Here is a 23,956-nt window from a genome sequence, read left to right on the forward strand (position 1 = left end):
CAAGTTGGTGTTGATGGACGATTAGCGGATCTGAGATGGATCTGGTGGAAGTCCAATGTTACAACCAAACGCTGCAGTACCAATGGGAACCATAGGGGGCAGATTTGAGTAGTGCTGCCAAACGCAACATAGAAGAATACTTTGGGAACTTTTTGAGGAAAGATTGTTGAAGCTGGTGAGAAACTGTAAACAAAAAATGATGTTACTTTGCCGACATTTTCCGAGTGCCCCTAGTGGATGCATTGTGTAAAACCCCAGTTAAAGACGTGTGGGAGTATGTGGGCAGTAATGGTTGTCTTGTTATGTAAAGTTAGCACAGATGAGTCTTATGGCTCCAGCTCACCTTTTTTAGACCGGAGGTTGCCGCTTGGTGTTATCTTGCAGAGTTCAGGACTAAAAGAATGATACATGCAAAGAGCTGTAAGTTTCTAAAGCAGTGCAAAAGAAAAAGGGAAACTTTCAAACTCAAGATGTATAAAAATCCAGCCTGCAGCGTCTCTCCCACATGTCATTCCCCCACTCTCCCAGTTTCCTACACTATCCACTGTCCTCTCCTCCTATAAATAAAGGAGTAAAAGCCCCAAAAATATAACTTAAAATAAAAAAGCTGAGATGCTCTTTAAGAAAACTAGAAATAACTGCGGCGCATTGCAGAGTTTGATTCTTCCCACAGTCTTAAAAAACCACACGGCTCCACTGAAGAGTAGAAATGAAATTCCTCTTCATTAACTTCCCCAAATGAGTCTTTAAGTTTTATCGAACACTAACATCAGCTTCATCATTCATCTGATCGCCGGCCTCACACCAGAACAACTCGGAATAAGAAGAAACACAACTTTGATTTAAGGGCGCCATTATAAAGGAGCCGCAGCATCGTCATTCACGTGTAAATACTGGAGTAAAGTGAGGTGTACGAGGTGACGGCCGCCTCCACTGCACCACACTCGGCTTGGTTTTACAATTAAGACAAATTTCCAGAGCAGTTTGGACATAAAGGAACGTATAAAACCTGACATTTCCATTCTTTTGTCCCTTTTCCCCCCGCGCTTCACCGCCCCAGCTTTCCATTTTATTCTGCAGCTACGGGTCATTGGGTGCCGCTCCATCAGCCCCCTGCTCCCAACCATAGGTTAGAGTTATTGGATAGAAAGGTTGCAGAGCGCTCACATTTGAATACGCCGTCGCCTAAACACACTCGGATTCACTCAGACGTCTGCAGAGGGCCGAGACTGAGATTCAGGGAAGAACTAAGGGTGCATTTCCAACAAGAGTTCCAGGGTCTTTTAGCCCCCAGAACTACTTTACCTTGAACGAAAAGGTTCCTGTTCCCCCATTGTTGTCTGTGTTTCGACCACGGGCTGAAGTCCCGGGTAGATTGTGTAAATCAGGCCAGTGATGTATGGAGAGAGAAAAAGTAAATGCACTACACCACCAGACCAGTAGAGGGCAGTAAAACAAAGAGGAATGCCATTCATCACAGATGACACCATAGAAGCAGACGGACAGGCAGGTATCATTGTGAGCAACACAACAGTTAGCCTGTTAGCATGAAGAGACTCAGCTGGCGCTGTTTTAGATGGTGCTATATTTCATCACAGATGGATTCACTGAATCAACACGTTAGAGGAGATAAGCGCGAGTAGCAAAGACGTTTCAACACGGCTTTAAAATCCTTTTGAACTCACCGTGGCAGAGATCGCCCGGTGTTTTGGTTTAAATGGCGACCCTGTTAACTGAGAGAAGACTACTGTTACAAGCTGCAAAAATTAAGAGAATCACAGCTTCTTCTTTTGAAAAGTACACACACATACAAAAAAGATAGAACAAATAAAAACTATTGAAAGAAAGAGAAATCAAGTGAATCACAGATGGAAAAAACAATGACTGTGAATGTTTTCAGGAAAAATAGAAAAAAAAAATTTGAAAAAAAAAATTGAAAAAAAGATTTGAGAATTTTTTTTTTTTTTTTTTTTGCCAAAACAATTATTGACAAAAAAAATTTAAAAACACATTTTTTGAAAAAGTTTTTTTTTTAAAAAGTTGACCCGGAGCCTGTCACAATAATACATTTTCCTCATATTTGAAATTGTGCTCCAAAAGCAGAAAAACATGAAAAAAAGTAAAAGTTTTGCTCCTGTGGTTAAAAACATGGAAAAAGCAATGAATGAATCAACACGTGAGAGGAGATAAGCGTGAGTAGCAAAGACGTTTCAACACGGCTTTAAAATCCTTTTGAACTCAAAAAGCCGTGGCAGAGATCGGCCGGTGTTTTGGTTTAAACAGCGACCCTGTTAACTGGAGACTCTCAGCCGGATGCATCCCTCATAAACATCTTTAGACGATCATTAAATATCTGATGAGGATGCCATTCATCACAGATGACACCATAGAAGCAGACGGACAGGCAGGTATCATTGTGAGCAACACAACAGTTAGCCTGTTAGCATGAAGAGACTCAGCTGGCGCTGTTTTAGATGGTGCTATATTTCATCACAGATGGATTCACTGAATCAACACGTGAGAGGAGATAAGCGTGAGTAGCAAAGACGTTTCAACACGGCTTTAAAATCCTTTTGAACTCAAAAAGCCGTGGCAGAGATCGGCCGGTGTTTAGGTTTAAACGGCGACCCTGTTAACTGAGAGAAGACTACTGTTACAAGCTGCAAAAATGAAGAGAATCACAGCTTCTTCTTTTGAAAAGTACACACACATACAAAAAAGATGGAACAAATAAAAACTAATGAAAGAAAGAGAAATCAAGTGAATCACAGATGGAAAAAACAATGACTGTGAATGTTTTTTGGAAAAATTGAAAAAAAAAAAATTGACAATTTTTTTTTGAAAAAAACAAAACAAAATTAAATTAAATTTTTTGTTTTGAAAAAAGAAATTTGAAAAAAAAAAAAATTTGAAAAAAAGAAATTTGAAAAAAAAAATATATATATATTTTTTTGAAAAAATACAAAACAAATTTTGACAAAAAAAAAATTTGAAATTTTTTTTTGAAAAAAAGTTAACCCGGAGCCTGTTGGAATAATACATTTTCCTCATATTTGAAGTTGTGCTCCAAAAGCAGAAAAACATGAAAAAAAAGTGAAAAAATTTTGCTCCTGCGGTTAAAAACATGGAAAAAGCAATGAATGAATCAACACGTGAGAGGAGATAAGCACGAGTAGCAAAGACGTTTCAACACGGCTTTAAAATCCTTTTGAACTCAAAAGGATTTTGGTTCAAAAGCACATCGGCCGGTGTTTTGGTTTAAACAGCGACTCTGTTAACTGGAGACTCTCAGCTGGATGCATCCCTCATAAACGTCTTTAGACCATCATTAAATATCTGATGAGGATATTTTGAAATCTTAATAAAAACTGAACTAGTTTGCATTCCCAGGAACTCCCTCTGTGTTTCAACAGCTGTGTAAACTCCACAAACACTGACACGTTCAGCTGAAGGTCTCCAGTTTACAGGGTCACTTTTAAAACCGGAACACCGGGAGGAGAGACGCATTCACGGTGGGCTGAGAGAAGACTACTGTTACAAGCTGCTAAATCAAGAGAATCACAGCTTCTTCTTTTGAAAAGTACACACACATACAAAAAAGATAGAACAAATAAAAACTAATGAAAGAAAGAGAAATCAAGAGAATCACAGATGGAAAAAAACAATGACTGAATGGTTTTTGGAAAAATTGAAAAAAAAAATTGACAAAAAAAATTTGAAAAAAAAAATGTGACAAAATGACAAAATAAAATTAGATTTTTTTGTTTTGAAAAAAGAAATTTGAAAAAAAAAAAATTGAAAAAAAGAAATTTGAAAAAAAAAAATTTGGAAAAAAAGAAATTTGGAAAAAAAAAATTGAGATTTTTTTTTTTTTTGCCAAAACAAATTTTGACAAAACAATTTATTTTTTTTTAAAGTTGACCCGGAACCTGTCGGAATAATACATTTTCAAGAAAGAGAAATCAAGTGAATCACAGATGTGTGTGATGTTATTGTGGACGGAGGGCGGAATAAAAACACTGCAGTCAATCTACCAATCAGACATGTTCAGCACTGCAGGCCCTGCCCCCCGAAAGTCCCGGGACCTTTGAAAAGTACCACCCCCCTAGTAGGGGCTTTTTAGGGGGGAGATTATCTACCCCTAAACTACATTTAGACCCTGGGTCCACCGGTCTAAACGCCTACATATCACTGATTCTGATATCCCAGACTCTTGTTTTCCTTCCTTCATGTGAGGGTTGTCACATTTGCTTTTGTACCACTGACCTGCAGTTTATAGTCGACTTCCTGAGCTGGACTCTTCTACCAGAGACAGAACCATATTTCAAACCGGCCCTTGAGAGGTGGAGAGCGGGGGCAGACAGTAGAGGTACATTTAATCAAGTGAAAAATGAGCGCTGAACTGTTTTATAGCCGCTCTCCATTTCCAGCCTGACATGATGAGCTCCAATTGAATTCAGATTAGCTACCTAACACGAGCACGGACGGGAATTATTCCCCCTGTATCAGCTGAAAGGGTGAGAGGTGAAATTGGCTTGAACAGGGTTAAACAGAGTGTGTGTTAGTGTGTGAGTGAGTGTGTGTGTGTGTGTCTCTCTCCTCCAGCCCGGTGCTGTTTTGCGACAGATAATTATAAATGGCCTTTGTCCGTCCGCCCTCCAGAATGAATGAGGGAGTGAATGAGGAGAGGAGGCTGTTAAAGCTGCAGAATCGGAGAGGGCAGGAGAGGGGAGGAGGCGTGTGAAAAGAAAAGGGGAAAAAAAGAAAGAAAAGGAAGACAATGTGAGACGGCGTAGTGAACGCACATAATTTACAGCTCCGTTCTCCATCAGACAAGGATCTATAATTGAAATGACAAAGAAGATGCATCACCGAGCCGGTTGTTAGTGTTGGAAGCGATGAATTTTGGGTCTAGTAGCTGACACCTCTTCTATCCCCTCGCTGTCAGTCATCGGAAATGTAAACGGGAGAGGGCGGGGAAGGTGATGGAGGAGGGGAGGAAGTTAAAACACATAAAGGCTGTGTACGTTTCTAATTAGCATCATCGGTTACTGTACATCAGACTGTTAGTCACAAATACTCATTACTATAAATCACATGGAGCCAAACACTGGATCTGTTTGAATCTACATGTTCTCTAAATCTCTGGATTGTTTTGATTATTCTGTCGTTTAAAAACATCAACTTGTCTAATATTCAGAAATACAAAATTAGTAATTTGGCGGAATTCAAAAAACAGCTGTCGTACGTTTATCTGTCTTCTAAAAATCTGCATCATGACTTAAACTGTAAGCTTTCGAACCAGGGCTGTAGCACTGGTTAATAGCCTTTACTCTAACACTATAAAGCTCTACGACCTGGATGTAAACATAAACAGATGACAGATGACATCTCACTATCATCTCTCTCTCTCTTAATCTCTTCCCTCCCGCTTTCAAACTTCAACACGGTCTCAGCAGATGTGTGTCTAACATGAGTCTGGTCCCGCTGGAGGTTTCTGCCTGTTAAAGGAAGTTTGTCCTTGCCACTGTAACTTGCTAAATGCTGCAAAGTGCTCTGCTCATGGTGGATTAAGATGAGATCAGACTGAGTCCTGTTTGTAAGATGGGACTGGATCTGATCCGGTCTTGATGTTGGGTCTTTGTTAATAATAGAACATAGAGTACGGTCTAGACCGACTCTGTTTGGAAAGGAGGATAATGTTTGTTAGGATTTGGCGAACCCCTCTGTTCTTTAAAAGTGAGGCCAATAGGAAAGGGTAAATAAAGTGCAGTTCCACAAGTGTCTACTTGAGGCTGTCCGCACAGGAACAGGAAACACCTTTAAGACCAGTGCTTCTCAACCTTCTCGAGTCACAACCCCCTTAAGAGTAATATCATGGGTGTTTGAGACCCATGATGCAAAGCCAGGAGTTAGCTGGATTCAGTGTGTCCAATATGATGACTGCCATCTTTGGTCTTCATAACTCCTCTTCAAAAACCAACAAGTGACTAAGACCACATCCATAATACAGGAGTACTACTCTGGGTGTAGTCAGCAAAGTTAACTCCACTAAACTCCTTGACATGCTGACCATCAGACTGATTCACCGTCTCTACAGCTGCCTCTCTGCTGGGGTTAAAAATGCCTGGACGTTAAGCACCACTTCAGAAGTAATCCTGCTGTGCCTGCCCTGACGAACACTGTTAACTTTAATAAATGTAAAATCAATTAACCAAAAAAAAAAAAGAGTAGGACTGTTCCCCGTCATTAGTCTCTCTCCTCCTCCACTTTAGATCACTGAGAGTTCAGATCAATACTCTGTCCTCCTCACTCGGCCACACCTTCCATCAACTGGCCTCAGAAAAACACAGAGTCATACTTTAAATCAAGTCCAGACCGGTGCAGTGAGACCCCGGCTGAACCCAGACCTGTGGTCAGTGAGACTACGTTAAGATATGACTCTTATGGAGGGCTGACACCTTGTTGGCTTTGATATGAAGTTAGTGTAATGAAACTCTCTCTCTTCTCTTCTTCTCAGTTACTCAGAGAGGAAGTTACTTAGGTAGTTGTTGGAAGTCCGTCCCAGAACTATCGACCAATGATGCAGATGCATTCCTTTTGGGAACTATGGTCAACTTTCTCTGCATTTAGGTGCAGCCAATAATGAAGAGACAACTTCCAGCCTAGGTTTCATTTTCTGTGCCCCATAAGTGGAGTGAAATTCACCGCTCCAGAAATGTCTGCAAAAAAATCGGTCATATTTTGCTTTGTATAGCCCCGCCCAGAGGAATGCCCTTTTATCTGTTTCTTGAAAGTCTCAGCTTCACTGTTAATAGTACTTATTTTTCTGGTTTGAATTAGGGTTGGGCATTTCAAGCCAAAATACTACTCAATAATCACTGGCATCTTCGAACCATTATCTTGACCGCTTATCCCGTTGGGGGTCACGGGGGGCTGGAGCCTATCCCAGCTGGCTTCGGGCTCAAGGCAGGGTACACCCTGGACAGGTCGCCAACCTATCACAGGGCTAACCCAGAGACACAGACAACCATTCACGCACACACTCATACCTACGGGCAATTTAGAGTGATCAATTAACCTGGTGAGCATGTTTTTGGACTGTGGGAGGAGGCCGGCGTACCCGGAGAGAACCCGGGGAGAACATGCAAACTCCACACAGAAAGGCATCTGCCTGGCCGGGGATTCGAACCAGCAATCTTCTAGCTGTGAGGCGACAGCGCTACCCACTGCACCACCGTGCAGCCCTCACTGGCATCTATTCAGTAAATTATGACACATTTAGTTTCCGAGTGTGGCTAACACTAGCAGAGCTATTACCACCAGCCTTCAGTCCTCCTTGCAGGTTAACGTCCACATGCCTCCTCGTTGCTCTGGTGGAGTGGTTATATGTCAGTTTAACCAGACACAGCCTACATACAACTTTATCTCCATTCACTAGATCAACATACTGACAAACCACGTCGAAGATCTATCAATCGATCTTTATTCATATAGCTCCAAATCCCAACAAACCTTCTCCTCAGACTCTTTCCAAACAGAGCAGGTCTAGACCGTACTCTATGTTCTATTATTAACAAAGACCCAACATCAAGACCAGGATCAGATCCAGTCCCATCTTACAGACAGGACTCAGTCTGATCTCATCTTAATCCACCATGAGCAGAGCACTTTGCAGCATTTAGCAAGTTACAGTGGCAAGGACAAACTTCCTTTAACAGGCAGAAACCTCCAGCAGGACCAGACTCATGTTAGACACACATCTGCTGAGATCGTGTTGGAGAGAGGGATAGAGGGAGACGAAGAGAGAGAGAGATGATAGTGGGGAGACGGATAGTAGTAGTTGTAGCAGCTGGAGTCTGGCACGTCCACAACAGCAGGAACCTACGGGACAAGGGAGCTCAGGGACTCCAGAAAGGTCTATGGTTAGTAACTCAAATGGGACAGGCAGAGAGAGGGGATCCCAGTGTGTCAGTTTTCCCTGCAGTCTAAGCCTATAGCAGCATAACTAATTGCTGGTCCAAGCCTAAACATAACACCAGGAATGACCCTCAGGAAAGACCTCATTAGCAGTTAGCTGCTGATTAGGCTTACTACCAATTAGCAAAACCTAAACACAGAGTTTACACCTGAAGCTGACAGAGACGAGGTGGGACCAACAAAGTGTTCACTGTAAATCAGAACCTGAAGTCCTCAGCGGGTCTTCTCATGGGGAAATGACTTAAAAGTGAGGTTTATGGTGATTACAGTGGAAAAAAGGTTCATTAGGACTTCTACTGAACACTAACAGAGTGATCTGTGTTTCTCTCTGCAGGAAAAGACGACCAACAGTTGCAGATATTCCAGGTATGCTCCTCTTTAAATGTGCTTTTTCAACTATTTAAATTCTACCTCTCTCTGGTTTAAACTTAATGTTTGTGTAAAGTTTAAGACATCCCAGAGAAGTCTTTGTTTTCACGTTGTTAAAGCTGTGATGTTTCCTCCCTCTGTTGTTCTCTGCAGGCAGAGGCAGTGCTAACTCTGAAGCTGGGCTCCTTCAAAGACCCTCGCCATGAGAGGAGCGGACAGGTCCTGTCTATGGATTGGCTGCCTGAGAAACCACACAATATAATGGTTATTGGATTCTATGATGGTATGAATTGATTTCTGTGAGATGCTCGTGATTAATAGCTTCATTTGGAGAAAGAAAAACAAACACTCCGTCTGCATCGCCTCAGGTTTTCAATCTGTGTTCTTCTTTCACCTCCTTTACTTCAGTTCTTCTTCTTCTTCTCTTCTTTGTTGAAGCACAAACCAGCAGTATCTGTGATTTATCTGTTCTTCTTCTGTGTTTCTCTCCAGGTGTGGTAGGTCTGTGGGATTTGTCCACCAAGACCGGGTTGCTGCGAGTGCGAGAGCCTGACGCGTCACTCAGCTTGCTTCCTTATCGATGCTTCCTGGCTCACGACAACGCAGTCCGAGCTCTGGGGTTCTGCCCGGCCTCCAGGTAAACCTTTTCCCCCTGACCTCACCTGGGAGCTGATGCTGATGCTGATGCTTTGATGATGATTGCTCATCATCAAAACATCTTTCAATAGTCATTCCTACATTAAATTGAAGCTTAAGGTGTTGGCTTTAAATGTGTATCCCTCTCATTTTCCAACTCATTGTAAAAAAGAGGCAATTAACTATCAAAGACACTCTGACATCATGGGGTTGGTTGTCACACACTATGGGGTTGGTTGTCACACTATGGGGTTGGTTGTCACACACTATGGGGTTGGTTGTCGCACACTATGGGGATGGTTGTCACACACTATGGGGATGGTTGTCACACACTATGGGGTCGGTGGTCACACACTATGGGGTTGGTTGTCACACACTATGGGGATGGTTGTCACACACTATGGGGTTGGTTGTCACACACTATGGGGATGGTTGTCACACACTATGGGGTTGGTTGTCACACTATGGGGATGGTTGTCACACTATGGGGTTGGTTGTCACACACTATGGGGATGGTTGTCACACACTATGGGGTTGGTTGTCACACACTATGGGGATGGTTGTCACACACTATGGGGTTGGTTGTCACACTATGGGGATGGTTGTCACACTATGGGGTTGGTTGTCACACACTATGGGGATGGTTGTCACACACTATGGGGTTGGTTGTCACACACTATGGGGTTGGTTGTCACACACTATGGGGTTGGTTGTCGCACACTATGGGGTTGGTTGTCGCACACTATGGGGATGGTTGTCACACACTATGGGGTTGGTTGTCACACACTATATGGATGGTTGTCACATACATAGGGGTTGGTTGTCACACACTATGGGGATGGTTGTCGCACACTATGGGGATGGTTGTCACACACTATGGGGTTGGTTGTCACACACTATGGGGTTGGTTGTCACACACTATGGGGTCGGTGGTCACACACTATGGGGTTGGTTGTCGCACACTATGGGGATGGTTGTCACACACTATGGGGTCGGTGGTCACACACTATGGGGTTGGTTGTCGCACACTATGGGGATGGTTGTCACACACTATGGGGATGGTTGTCACACACATAGGGGTTGGTTGTCACACACATAGGGGTTGGTTGTCACACACATAGGGGTTGGTTGTCACACACATAGGGGTTGGTTGTCACACACATAGGGGTTGGTTGTCACACACATAGGGGTTGGTTGTCACACACATAGGGGTTGGTTGTCACACACATAGGGGTTGGTTGTCACTCCAACTAATTTCACCATGCATGATTTTGCCAACATAGGGGTTGGTTGTTACATGTGACAACCAACCCCAAAGAGAATGTGACGACCAACCAATTTTTTTTGCTAGCATCAAGGCTAACAACAATCTAACAAGTACTTAGCTAGCTAATAAAAATCTAAACTATAGCCTTCCCCTCACACTTTGTAAGGGTAACACTAGTTTTGTTATAAACCCATCGTTTGAAAGCCTAGAAGAAAAATACTGAGGAGCTGAATATTTACAATTTGACATGAAAAACACAAAAAGTCCTCTCACCTCAAGTTCAGCTGTCTTGCTCCAGAGAAGACTATGTGGGTGAGCTCTGATCCTAATTCTGGAAATGTCCAAACCCTAATTTGAGAGACAGCGCCCTCTGGTGGCAAGATGTAACGAGTGTGCCAACCAACCCGTGTGACAACCAACCCCTACTGAAGATTGTTACGCCGTCAATTCGATGCAGAAGTCTAAACCAGGGTTTACTGAAACTTGTGCTGAGCAGCGTCTGTTACCCCTTTTCGACAGAGGTAGTTTCAGGGCCGGTTCAGAGCCGCCGCTCAATTGAGAACTGTTTTTTCGTGTTTCAACTGCGAATGAACCGGCTCCCCGGCTGGTAAAACCAGTTCCAGAGCCGCTCCAACTCTTTGCTGGTCTAGAACTGCAAACTGCTTACGTCAGGGGCGAGGGGCGGGGTTGCCTTGCCTCGTTAACTTCCACTGGAGCGGATCCAGTGGAAGTTAACACATTGACTAGAATAGAAACCTATCAGATCCGGTGCTGTGACGGATCAGAGACGGACCGGACATGAATCTGGTGGAATCTGGCTGTAACACTGTCAGCAACCACCAAATCACCTCCATTCAAAACTCTACATTTGTTCTGCTTTAAGACTTGTGAAAAGTTTAACTCATAAATCAAAAACTCCTGGAACTGCTTCAGAGTTTGTCATCAACTTTCCAAACGAGGAAATATTGAACTTGAATTCTTATTTCCTGCTGAAAACTTTCTTAAAGTGAGAACATCCTGAACCTTGATTCTCTCTGAACGGAACCGAGAGCTGAGCGCTGACCTCGCGTGTCTGATGGGTAATAAAAGGTCATCGCTCAACATTTTACTTCAGCCCTCGACTCTTAAAAGTGTCTCTGCTTCACCGCTCAGGTGATGAATGTGGGAGACGAGGAGGGAAGATTGAGGGTCATTTACATCCCGAGAGTCTGCTACAAGGGTTCACTGACGGGCCGGGCGAGTCAGCACGAGGACCGGAGTAATATCCCGGGGAGAAATTGACTTTTTTTTAATTCTGCGTACGATGTCATCCACCCTGAGAGCCTCCTCCTTTTTTTCTTTTAATCTGCTCCTGATGTGCAGCGGGAGGAAAACCTGCACTCTCACTTTAAAGATGCTGACAACCAGACGCAGAAATGATTCATACAGCTTCTCTGACTCCACAGAACGAGCGGTGTTTGAGTAATGCTGAGAGTACAGTTCTCAGAAATGTAGAGGACACATTTTAAATTTGTATCATCACAGCTGTGTGACATAAACACTTCTGATTGGTTGATTCTGGCATCTCGAGGTCTGTTATTCCTCTATAGCAGACTGTTTGCTCTGGAGGAATAAATGTGGGCTGTGTTTGGTTAAAGGTGACATATCACGCTTTTTTCATCAATATATATTGGTCTAAGAGGTCCCCAAAACATGTCTTTAAAGTTTATGCTCAAAAAAACACTTTGAAATCAGGTTTTGGCATGCCTGAAAAGCCCTCTTCTTCAGTCCTCCTCAGAACACTCTGTTTTCTCTCTGACCACGCCCCCTCAGGAAGTGGATGTGCCTCGGCTGTCCGGCACGTTGATCTAATGTTTACATGTTGGCTGAATATACACGGCTGCTCAGAGATCACGTTACTTCAACCCTCTGAATCTGATCAAGAATCTGATCTTGACGGAGAGGCGCCCGTAGCAGGACCTTTCTGAAGGATTGGTCACAGATTTAGTGTTTCTTGTTGTTTTATTTATCAGTATGTCGACGTGTGTCTTGGTACACAGCTACGAACATGTAGCTATGTGGCTATGCTAATTAGCGCTAACACTTATCCATGATAAATAAAAATCATCCACTAGATCTTCAAATCTGCAGACGTGGGGAGTAAAACCGACCTCTGCCAGAAAGGCAGCAGGACCTTTTATGAAGGATTGGTCACAGATTCTGTGTTTCTTGTTGTTTTATTTGTCAGTATGTCGACGTGTGTCTTGGTACACAGCTACAGCTACGACATGTAGCTATGTAGCTATGCTAACTAGCGCTAGCACTTATCCATGGTAAATAAAAACCATCCACTAGATCTTCAAATCTGCAGACGTGGGGAGTAAAACCGACCTTTGTGTTTATTAAGACAGCCTACAACTAGCATGCCTCCCTCCTAAGCTCCTTGTTAGCACACATTTGTGCAGGGAATGAAAAACGGAGGAGGGGTTGAGTTGTATTTTATACAGTCTATGGGCTGAACAAGCTCCGAGCTCTGACTCCGTGACAGACCGGATATTGTTGTTACGTAACAAAAACACTGAAGTCTGAAACGGCTGGTTTCAGCACACATTTACAGAAAGGTGGAGAAATCAGAACAGGGGCAGAATGGATTTTTTTCATTCTCGGGGGGTTTGTAGACAGGTACACATATTTCAGGTAGAGAACCATTAAAAAGTCCATTTTGCATGATATGTCACCTTTAAAGCATAGTTTGATGTAAAACACTAAGTTAGACTCCAAAAGCTTTGAGTCTGCTAAAGTCTGTAAATCTCTGTCTCTCAGGAACTTGTTGGTGACGGCAGGAGAGGACCGGTACGTGAAGACCTGGGATCTGAGGAGGCTTGACGATCCAATCACGGTTCAGAAACGTCACCTGAGCAACGAAGTCTGCTGGCCGCTGAACGCACCCGGCATCCTGTGGGCTCAGGACAACGCCTACGCAGCGTAAGACCATAACCTCCTCTCTGTCCCAGAACAAGTTTTACTTCCACAGCTCGAGGTTACAGAAGAGATTTATGACTGAAATTATTCATTAGTTTTAATTAGTCTGTTATGTGCAGCCTCAAATATGCCAAAGAATGCAACACCTCTCTGCATCCAGGACTTAAATAACTCATAACTTAACATGCAGCATCTTCACAGAGCATGCTTTTGTTCTCCCTCTGCTTTGGAGGCCAACTCCAGGTGTTTTTTAAAGGTGCATGAAAGCTTAAAGCTAGGGTTGGCTGTCTCGGAAAACCAGCATGAATTTGAATGTAGCTTTTCCTCATGACTCCGTCTAACCCCTCCCCTCCTCCCTCGGAGCTCCTCCAAAACGACGCCCCCCCCGCTCACATGCACGAGCGCCGCTGATTCTCGACCATATGATGGTGACTGATTCAAAACCGGTCCTCACCAAAACATTATCATAGTGAAAGTTAAAAACACAAACAAACATGGCTGCTGTTAGCACTCACAACTGTCATGCTAGCATTATCCAGTTGTACTGGTGACACGATATCAGGAGAAAAGTTATAACACATATATAATACTGTAACAACTCTACTGTTTGTTAAACCTGTTCAGTGTAGATGTTCTTAATTCCTACAGTGTTGACGGTCAGTGAAGGCATCAGGAGAGGTGTAGAGTGTGAGAGCAGGAGAGAGGAGAGACAAGAGGAGAAGTTCTTCATTCATTCAAACATTGATTGTTGTTGGTTGGCGTGGTAACGGCCGACAGTGACCGGTTATTAAAGCTCAACGTGTTCACGAATCGGCTCGTCATCACTACAGCGTACGGACGGACACTACAGTACATATATATTTTCTGTAGGACTTACTGAACGTCATTCATTCTTCTGCTTGTTGGTGAGAGCTTTTTAGACTCTGATCCGGACTACAGTCCTGAGCAAAGCACCTCATCAGGTCAGAGGGGACAGGCCCGAGGACGAGCGAGAGGGGCAGTCAGTAGAGTCAGGGGAAGCAGAGGCAGGAGACGGGGACTCAGAGGAGTGCACGCCGGGGAAATGTACGCGCAGGAGGAGGGCAGAACGGCAGGACGGGATTTGATTGGTTTAAAATTTGGGGAGCCAAAAAACGGTGATTGGTTGGTGTTTTCCCAGGTTTACTCCGGCTGTAGATAGCAACTTTTTTTCACTCTTTTTTAAGAACACATTATGTATTGATTGCAATCAGGACATAAAGATCATTTTAACCAGTATAACAAAAAGTGTATCTAAATCTGATTACCAACCCCAGCTTTAAGGACAGAAATTCAACAACTGATGCAACAACAACACAAAGAAAATAAATTAAAATAGCAACACAGGATGATTAATTAGATTAGCACTCAAAGAAATTTTGTTTCCAAATCAGGGTCAGAAACTTTCTGTATCAGATATGTCCTTCTCTACAGTTTGGGCTGTTTAAGAGTTCCTTAAAAATTCTGTTATAGGTTTCAGTACCTTGTGAGGAGCTTTACATTTTCAAAGTCATGTAATTTTGTACAGTTTTAAGATTATCAACAGCTCAGGGTCCTGTTTTTCCTTTCATGATCTTTTTAAATGTTTTCAAGTCAGAACTGCAGGCAGGCCAGTTCAGCACCTGGACTCTTATACGTGCAGAATGTGGATTGGCATTGTCTCCCTGAAGACGTCATTGTCTGGATGGCAGCATGTGTTGCTCCTAAACCTGTATATATAGTTCAGCATTAATAGAGCCTTCACAGACGTGGAATACCGTACCGTCTGTAACGATTTGATCTTTCTTCACAGGAGTGGCTCACACGGCGTTCATTACTCTGACCACAACATGCGCACCGTGTTTGCAATTCCAAGGACGGGCACTCTGTGGGTGAGTCTCCATCCTTCAGTCATCCTCTTCCTCCTCTGAGTCAGCCGTGGAGTGTTAAAGACAGATTCACTCTGCACTCCTGGAAGTCCATGAATTGAGAGCATGATGTAATTCTTGTCAGAGATGCAAACATGTGATGGAAGTTCTGTGTGTGTGTCTTTGCAGTCCATATCCTACTCTGATTGGTTGAACACTCTGGTGACAGCAGACAGCCTTGGTGAGGTGATACTCGCCCTGTTACCGCACATATACCACTCCCCACAGTACCTCAAACGCACCAAAGACCGACGATTCGTGAGTTTGAAATTACATGCTTTATTTTATCCCCTCCTCTCTCTCTCTCTCTCTCTCTCTCTCTGTCTCTCTCTCTCTCTCTCTCTCTCTCTCTCTCTCTCTCTCTCTCTCTCTCTCTCTCTCTCTCTCTCTCTGATGTCAAATCACTTTTATTCAGGGATCATAATTTTTGTAATTTCTTTCTACCAAACCCACATTTTACAATCCTCCCCCTGGATTAAAATCCCTTACATGACCGTCCCCTCCTCATATCTCTGCAGCCCGTCTACCTCACATCCATGGTGCCTTATGATACAGCTACAGAAGCAAATCCAGAGACGGGAGGAGTGGAAGATGAGGAGGGGGAGGAGGAAGGAGGAGAGACAGAAGGGCTGAACGGATCTGAAGGAGGAAACGGGAACAGTAATGAAAACAGAGGAGGAAGAGGGAGAGCCAGGAGGAATAAAAACCCCTCTCTGTGTGTCCGTAAATACAAAGAAGCTGCAAAGAAGTACTTCCTCCACCTCACGGACAACAACATGGTGCGTAGACTCAACAGATAGTGATCACTTTAAATTAATCAAAGTCATTAAAGGCAGAAAATAAATGTCTGCAGATAAAATATAAAAGAGAAACTTAAATAAGAACACAGCACAGATACTTCATTAGATTGTATCAATCAATCTTTATTTATAAAGCGCCAAATCACAACAAATGTTCTCCTCAGACTCTTTCCAAACAGAGCAGGTCTAGACCGTACTCTATGTTCTATTATTAACAAAGACCCAACATCAAGACCGGATCAGATCCAGTCCCATCTTACAGACCGGACTCAGTCTGATCTCATCTTAATCCACCATGAGCAGAGCACTTTGCAGCATTTAGCAAGTTACAGTGGCAAGGACAAACTTCCTTTAACAGGCAGAAACCTCCAGCAGGACCAGACTCATGTTAGACACACATCTGCTGAGACCATGTTGGAGAGAAAGAGATGATAGTATTGTAGTATAGCAGCTGGAGTCTGGCACGTCCACAGCAGCAGAGATCCAGAGCAAACCTACGAGACAAGGGAGCTCAGGAACTCCAGAAAGGTCTGTGGTTAGTAACTTTAATGGGACAGGGAGGGATCACAGTCCGCAGGTGAACTATGTCACGGTGGAGAGAAGGAAAGACAGGATCCCAGTGTGTCAGTTCCCCCGTCAGTCTAAGCCTATAGCAGCATAACTAAGAGCTGGTCCAAGCCCAAGTCAGCCCTCGTTATAGGGAATCATCACATTGTCTTCAGGAGGTGTTTGAATTTAATAGAAAAAAAAACTCCAGCAGGACCAGACTCATGTTAGACAGACATCTGCTACGACTGAGTTGGAGAGAGGGATAGAGGGAGATGAAGAGAGAGAGAGATGGTCAGTAACAGTCTAAGTGTGCGCCCCATGAACAGAGGTTATTGTCCTCGTCGCAGCGGTCGCAGGTTCGACTCTTGGCTTGTGCTGCATGTCTTCCCCCTCTCTCTACTCAGAACAACCCTCCTTAAACAGACTGTTGTGTTTTCCTTTTACAGCCATTTGAGACAAAATTAAACTCATCAGACTTTAATAGTTTCTGCTGGTCTGGCCTCTGGATTGTTTCCGGCTTTGCACGAGTGGTTTCAACAAACAATTACTCTCTTAGGTCATCCTAGTTCATACAGTGCAAAAGAAAACAGGACTTGCTTGTCACCCTCTGTGCCTGTCAGATGAGCTGATGAAGGCTTGATGCTGAAACGTTCTAGAGTTTTACCTCAGTCTCAGATTGAGGGTTTTTATGTCTGTATCAGTTTCCAAAGAGCTTCTGAGATTTACTCGATTTGAGTCCTACAACAGCTCATATTCACTGACAGAAAAAGGAAATGTTCCTCATTCTCCAACCCTGTCATAAGTCATGGATCACAAATAAATCAATACTAGATTTTGAAGATGTACCTTTTAAAAGCGGCTGCAGTAGGTAGCGCTGTTGCCTCACAGCTAGAAGGTTCCTGGTTCGAATACCCGGCCGGGCAGGTGCCTTTCTGTGTGGAGTTTGCATGTTATCTCTGGGAACTCCGGCTTCCTCCCACAGTCCAAAAACATGCTCACCAGGTTGATTGATCACTCTAAATTGCCCCGTAGGTGTGAGTGTGTGTGTGTGAATGGTTGTCTGTCTCTCTGGGTTAGCCCTGTGATAGGTTGGCGACCTGTCCAGGGTGTACCCTGCCTTCCGCCCGAAGCCAGCTGGTACAGGCTCCAGCCCCCCGTGACGCCTAACGGGATAAGCGGTCAAGATAATGGATGGATCTTTAAAAGCCGCTGGACCTTTTTATTCATTAAAAACACTTAAAATGACTTTAAACTTAGTGAAAAATGAATTCATGAAAAACTGTTTGTGTGGACTTGAAATTGATCAATTCTCAAATATCATAATAATGTTCTTAACGTTTGATTTCTTTAACAATCATTGTTGTCTTCCTCTCTCAGCTGACATTCACAGGAAGCGAGAAGCGAGCCGTGTGGAAACGCATGAGTGACACTGAGCAGAAGGCGAAGCTGAACCTGGATGAGATGACACTGGGTGCACTACACAAGGTATTTACACACACACACACACACACACACACAGCGTGGGTATCATCAGACTCCTGCAGCGGAGAATCGTGTAGTGGGAGGGGTGACGAAGATAAACACAAGAATGGAAACAGAGGTGAGAGATGGCAGCAGAGCGTCGTCCTCCTCCCTCTTCTTTCTCCTCCTCTGATGGGCAGCTATAAAGACGGGCTGAATGTAATGATGTGTAAAATGAGAAAAATGTCACCCTCGGTGGAGGGAGGGAGGGGGAGATGGAGAGCAGCCATTTGAGGATTTGATGTGTTTAATTTTAAGAGAGGCTGAGTGGGAGCCGCCGCCACGTTGCCCTCTGGGATGCGATGATGGACGGGCACTTCACGGGACCGCTCAAAAACAAAACACCATCAACTCTTTGACTGGCTGTTTTTCTGAGGGGGATAAATGGATTAGAAAAAAAGGGGGAAGAGAGTGACTGAGGAGAGGAGGAGGAAGAAAAAATAAAAGAAGACGCACAGCAGGAGGATTTATAGTGATGAAGAGAGGGATAAATGAGCGCTGGTAAAGACGGGAAGGAGGGGCGATAATATTGACTCACTGAGAGCTACAGCTGAGTCACTGAGAGGCGGGAGGAGTGGACAAATAATGAGGTGTATAAAAGTATTGTGAAGTGAAGGCGACGATAAATCAAGATGAAATAAACGCAGTCATCAAGATAAGTACTTCAAGAACAATCCTTTCGAGGGCGACATGAAATGTGGAGTCCCTCAGGGATCAATACTCGGCCCACTGCAGTTTATCCAGATGTCCTGTTGATTAAACGTGACACAACCTCTTTATAGGTTCAGACTTTTATTAGGACTAGGTCTCAATCAATCAATCTTTATTTGTATAGTGCAAAATCACAACAAATGTTATCTACAAAGATAGGAGGTCTAGACCACTCTATGTCAGCGGCGAGGATAAACTTCCTTTAACAGGCAGAAACCTCCAGCAGAACCAGACTCATGTTAGTCACACATCTGCTGAGACCGTGTTGGAGAGAGGGATAGGGGTAGTAGTGATGAGACGAGGTATATGTGTGTTTAGTCAATTGAATCATGTCATTCTTGCTAGGCGACACCAGAACTAAACATTAGTATTAGGGATGTAAATTTCAAGTATTTTCTGTGATCGATCTTTGGAAATGTTAACGATCAATTATCGATTAATCATTGAAAAAAACTTGTTTTCCATGTCAAAAACAATGCCAAATACATTTTTCCCCTGAATCTAATTTTTTCTTCATGACTCAATGTACATAACTGACATTATTGAATATCTACGGATCGTATTGAGGTGTTCAAAATGTTAAACACACTGAATATCATTGTGTGGAGCAGGCTCATAATCTCCAAGGACACACAGTCATAAAAGTGAAGGCTCAGACTTCAACAAGGAAACTGAACAGAAACATGTTTCAGACTCACAGTGTCCAGTTTTCTGTCTACTCGTTCTTAATGAGAAAAATAAGCATGTGAACGCGGTCAGGTGTCAGCCGGGAGCGCAACCGGGTCATAATCAGTCTGGCGTCAGAGGAAAAAAGCGCTCGTGGAGACCTGTCACTCAGCTGAGCGTCTCCGCTGTGAGCAATACCTTCAGTCAGCTGATTCACATCCAAACATGCTTTAAACACCTCCCTGAGAGCTGAACCAAATATGAGACCACATGATGTTTGTTCAACATGATAGAAAATCCAAACAAAAAATGTGTTCCAGTAAGTTCTTAACAGTCAATGAATCAATACTCATTAATTGTTGACATCCCTAATTAGTATTAATATTTATATTATTGTACACCTTGAATGCCGATCATATTTTGTGTCTAAGCTGTAGCGCTGCCGGCCACCACTAGCTGGAGCTGTAGCTTGGTTAAAGGCCTTAGCTTTAATGCTATAAAGCTCTACTACCTGGATGTAAACAAGCACAGATAACAGATAGCATCTCATAGCGTGGCGTGGTTTGTAAGTATGTATGTAATCTCAAGTTGTATGTAGGCTGTGTCTGGTTAAACTGAGATATAACCACTCCATTAGAGCAATGAGGAACCAGCACAGGGATGAGGACGTTAACCTGCAAGGAGGACTGAAGGCTGGTGGTGCTAGCTCTGCTGGTGTTAGCCAACAGCTTAGAAATGAGTCCCTTTTAACTGCTTTCTCTCAGTTCTAGACAAACCTACATTTTAGAGCCATTTTCTTGTTGTATTTCATTTATTGTTTTCCTTCCACTGATCACATATCTTGTTTTAAAGTAGTGAAGTAGTGAAAAGGCTGAAGAGATCTGCAGTTTAAAGTCAAGCTGTTGAAGTTTTCTCAGCTTAGAGATTGAACCAACCTCTGATGTTTCTAACTCTCTCTCTCTCTCTCCCGTCAGGTCCGTTTTAACCCTAACATGCTCTGCCACACCTGGCTGGTCTCTGCGGGGCAGACCGGTGTGGTCAGACTGAACTGTCTGAGGAGCATGCTCAGCTCTGAAACCAAGAAGATGATGAGTCGGAGTAAAGCCAAGTTCAGCACTCTGAACTCTGCTGCAGACCAGAGAGAGGCCGTCCAGTCTGAGACCGAGGAGCTCTAGCAGGAGACGGGGGTCCGCTCAGAGTCAGAGGGCGGAGTGTAGGTAGGACTGCAGAAACACCACCATGCAAAAACGTCTTTTTTAAGAATCAGAGATATCATATTTAATACGTTCATACCAGATCATGTTTGCTGTTATCATTAGGTCTCATGTTTCAAATCAATGAAGACAAAGACAAATGACCCACCATGTTATCTGCAAATCAGGATCAGAGACAGTTCTGGGACACAGTAACTCTTTCATGAACTCTGATGAACTCTGATGAACTCTGATGAACTCTGATGAACTCTGATGTAGCTTGAGTTTCTGCCTGAAAGTCCTCGGAGTAAAAGGAAAGAAACAACATGTGTCCATAAACGCAGCCAGACACGACCAAACTGAACTGATCACCACCTCACTTCACAAATATCTGAAGACATATTTTTTCTATATTTTTCCACAAAGTGTCATCAGAGCTGTAAATGATGAGTTTTTATTTTTGCATCCAAGACGTTTGAGCGGCTAGCAGTGAAGTGCCTTAGTTCAAATGTGTGACAGTTTCCACCTCTCGCTTTTTTAATCCAGAGTTAAGGTTTAAGTTCCTTCAGTGTCTCTTAGTTTAAATAAGGGGATTAAACCAGTGAAAAAAAAGATTTAACATTTTTTAAATTCTGACTTTTTTCAACTAAATTCTCAGATTACAAAGATTTAAGTTATTACTTTCATTAAATTCTGAGAAAAAATTAACTTGAACGCCTGATATTGAAGTCAGAATTCCAAATTAAATCATACAATTCTGAGACAGGAGTCAGCATTCCAGAATTAAAATCAGAATCCTGAAAGAAAAAGTCAGTATTCTGGAATTAAGCTCAGAATTCTAGAGGGGGGAAAGGCAGAATTTTGAGTTTAATCATAGAATTTTGGGAGTAGTAATTTTGGAATTAAATTTACAATTCCGGGGTCTAAATTCAGAATTCCGGAATTAAACTCAGGATTCTGGAATTAATATCAGAATTCTGGAATTAAACTCAGTATTCTGGGGAAAAAAAAGTCAGAATTTTTAATTTTAATCATGGAATTCTAAAACAGGAGTAGGAATTTTGGAATTAATCTCAGAATTCTGGGGGGGGGGGGAATGTCAGAATTCTGGAAATAATATCATAATTCTGGAATGAAACTCAGTATTCTGGAATTAAACTCAGAATTTCGGAATTACACTCAGAATTCTGGAATTAAACTCAGAATTCTGGAATGAAACTCAGAATTCTCAAATCAATATCAGAATTCTGGAATGAAACTCAGAATTCTGGAATGAAACTAAGTATTCTGGAATTAATATCAGTATTCTGGAATGAAACTCAGAATTCTGGAATTAAACTCAGAATTCTCGAATCAATATCAGAATTCTGGAACTAAACTCAGGATTCTGGAATGAAACTCAAAATTCTGGAATCAAACTCAGTATTCTGGAATTAATATCAGAATTCTGGAATTATACTCAAAATTCTGGAATTAAACTCAGAATTGTCAGGGGAAAAAGGCAGAATTTTGAGTTTAATCATAGAGTCCTGAGACAGAAGTAGAAATTCCAAAATTAATCTTAGAATTCTGAAGTAAAAAGGCAGAATTCCGGAATTAAATTCAGAATTCTGGAATTAAACTTTTCCGGGAAAAAGTCTGAATTTTGAGTTCAATCTCAATTTTCTGCGATTAAATTTAGAATTTTTATTAAAAAGTAAGACAACAAAAAAATATTTTTTAGTGGCCTTTATTCCACTTAAGTATAATTTTGACCACAAGTAAATATAGCAGCATTCAAAGGTAATAAAATCAAACCTGATGATAAATAATAACTGAAACTCTCGTTCAGTCGACCTGTGGTGGTTAAAGTTGTTCACAGCGGTGTAGACGTGTTCTTCAGGGTGCGTCAGCTCGCTGTGACATCATCACTGGGCGTGGTTAAAGGTGCAATCCGGTGTTTTGTTTTTCTAAAGAGAACACTGCTTTAAAAATACTAAAAATAAACCTTAAATATTTTCATTTAAACCAGAATAATGAGACACAGACATCACTTCTTCCTTCAATTCAAACATAAGCCTCCAACAGGAAGTCAGTGAAGTATTAAAATGAGAGAAACTGAGGTGACTTAAATCCTGGATTCTTTCTTTTGACATTTATTAGAGACTGTTGAATTAATTCAGTGAGAAACTCCTCCACGGCTCACATGATGGTGTCGTTCTTCAGGCTCGTTGGTGATCAGAAACAAAGTCTCACTTGTCGTCCATACTTTACCGCTCGACTCTTAAAGATCCCTTCACGTCTCCGCGCTCTGTTAAAGTTTGAAACCTGCTCCGTTCAGATATTCAACATGTGAGCAGAGAGCTGAAAACACGGAGCGAATCTTTGAGATCCTTTCAGCTGCTGAACTTTTCTCTGTGCTCTTGTATCATGTCAAACGACTCAGGATGTCACTGAGGGGAAATACTTGAATTTTTTATTGTAAATGCAGAATGTAAGATTTATTAAGGAGAGATTTTAAGACTTCATTGTTCCTTTCTTTCTCAGTCGACTCCCGGTTATTCTGATGATTCAAAGTTTCGGTGTTTTATTTTTCTACTTCATTTTCAGCGTCGACAAAACAAACAGAAATATTTTTACAGCTTCGTCTGAAATGTCTTTCTTTTAATTTATTTTAGGGGTTTTTAAAAGTTGTTTTTTTATATATATATATATATGTACAAATCTCCTGACAGTGTCACCTTTACTGTAACACGTCATTTTCATTAAAGTCATAGATAATTTAAGCATCACGATGTACAGCACATGCTCTGTTATGTTCTGCTCTTTTGCTATTTTTGAAATGTTAAATGTAATAAATGCTTTTGTAATAAAACCTCATTTAAATAAATGTTGATTAAATATCATGAAGCTGAGATTCAAAGTGTAATCCTGAAGCAACACTTTACAGATTTATGTTTAGGTTCATGAAGCCCTGAACAAATAATTTTGGATTTTCTGTGAGATTTATTTTTTTAACATTTCTGACATAGAATCTGTCTGATGTCTGTGTGGAACTGGATCAGTGATATAAATGATAACAGTTCAACTGAGGTAGAAGTATTCATCATGTATGAAGCTTACCCAGTTTGGGGTCAGGGGGTAGCTGGAGTCGACCCCAGCTGTCCCTTGGTGAGAGGCGGGGTGAACCCTGGAGAGGTCACCAGCCAATCACAGGCCCGTCCAATTATGATGCGTCGCATTTCAGGGACTGCACCTTCTAAAGGACGCATTCTAACCCGGGACTTCCACCAGATCTGTGTCCGGCCCGGCTCCATGCTCTCTCGTCCGTCAACACCCACCGGTTGCATTTTCACAGATCAGGACCGCCGGACAGCTTGAGTCATGTGACCGAGGTTT

General features: G+C 42.5%; 1 protein-coding gene across 5 annotated transcripts in view; it reads left to right on the forward strand.

Moving 5' to 3' along the window:
• gtf3c2 (general transcription factor IIIC, polypeptide 2, beta) overlaps positions 1-23,463 on the forward strand; it is a 38,802-nt gene extending 15,339 nt beyond the window's left edge. For 3 of the 5 annotated variants that reach the window (XM_034699471.1, XM_034699468.1, XM_034699472.1), the window contains 9 exons: positions 8,315-8,346; positions 8,503-8,632; positions 8,842-8,986; positions 13,055-13,216; positions 15,024-15,102; positions 15,268-15,396; positions 15,657-15,917; positions 17,865-17,972; positions 20,360-23,463. In XM_034699471.1, the coding sequence (XP_034555362.1) occupies positions 8,315-8,346; positions 8,503-8,632; positions 8,842-8,986; positions 13,055-13,216; positions 15,024-15,102; positions 15,268-15,396; positions 15,657-15,917; positions 17,865-17,972; positions 20,360-20,560 (1,247 nt within the window). In that variant the 3' untranslated portion in view covers positions 20,561-23,463. The remainder of the gene's footprint in view (positions 1-8,314; positions 8,347-8,502; positions 8,633-8,841; positions 8,987-13,054; positions 13,217-15,023; positions 15,103-15,267; positions 15,397-15,656; positions 15,918-17,864; positions 17,973-20,359) is intronic. The other 2 variants (XM_034699469.1, XM_034699470.1) reach the window with 2 other exon arrangements.
• Positions 23,464-23,956: the final 493 nt, after the last annotated feature.

The sequence above is a fragment of the Notolabrus celidotus genome, chromosome 13 (genome assembly GCF_009762535.1).
Source record: "Notolabrus celidotus isolate fNotCel1 chromosome 13, fNotCel1.pri, whole genome shotgun sequence".
In the NCBI taxonomy this organism is placed as follows: Eukaryota; Metazoa; Chordata; class Actinopteri; order Labriformes; family Labridae; genus Notolabrus; species Notolabrus celidotus.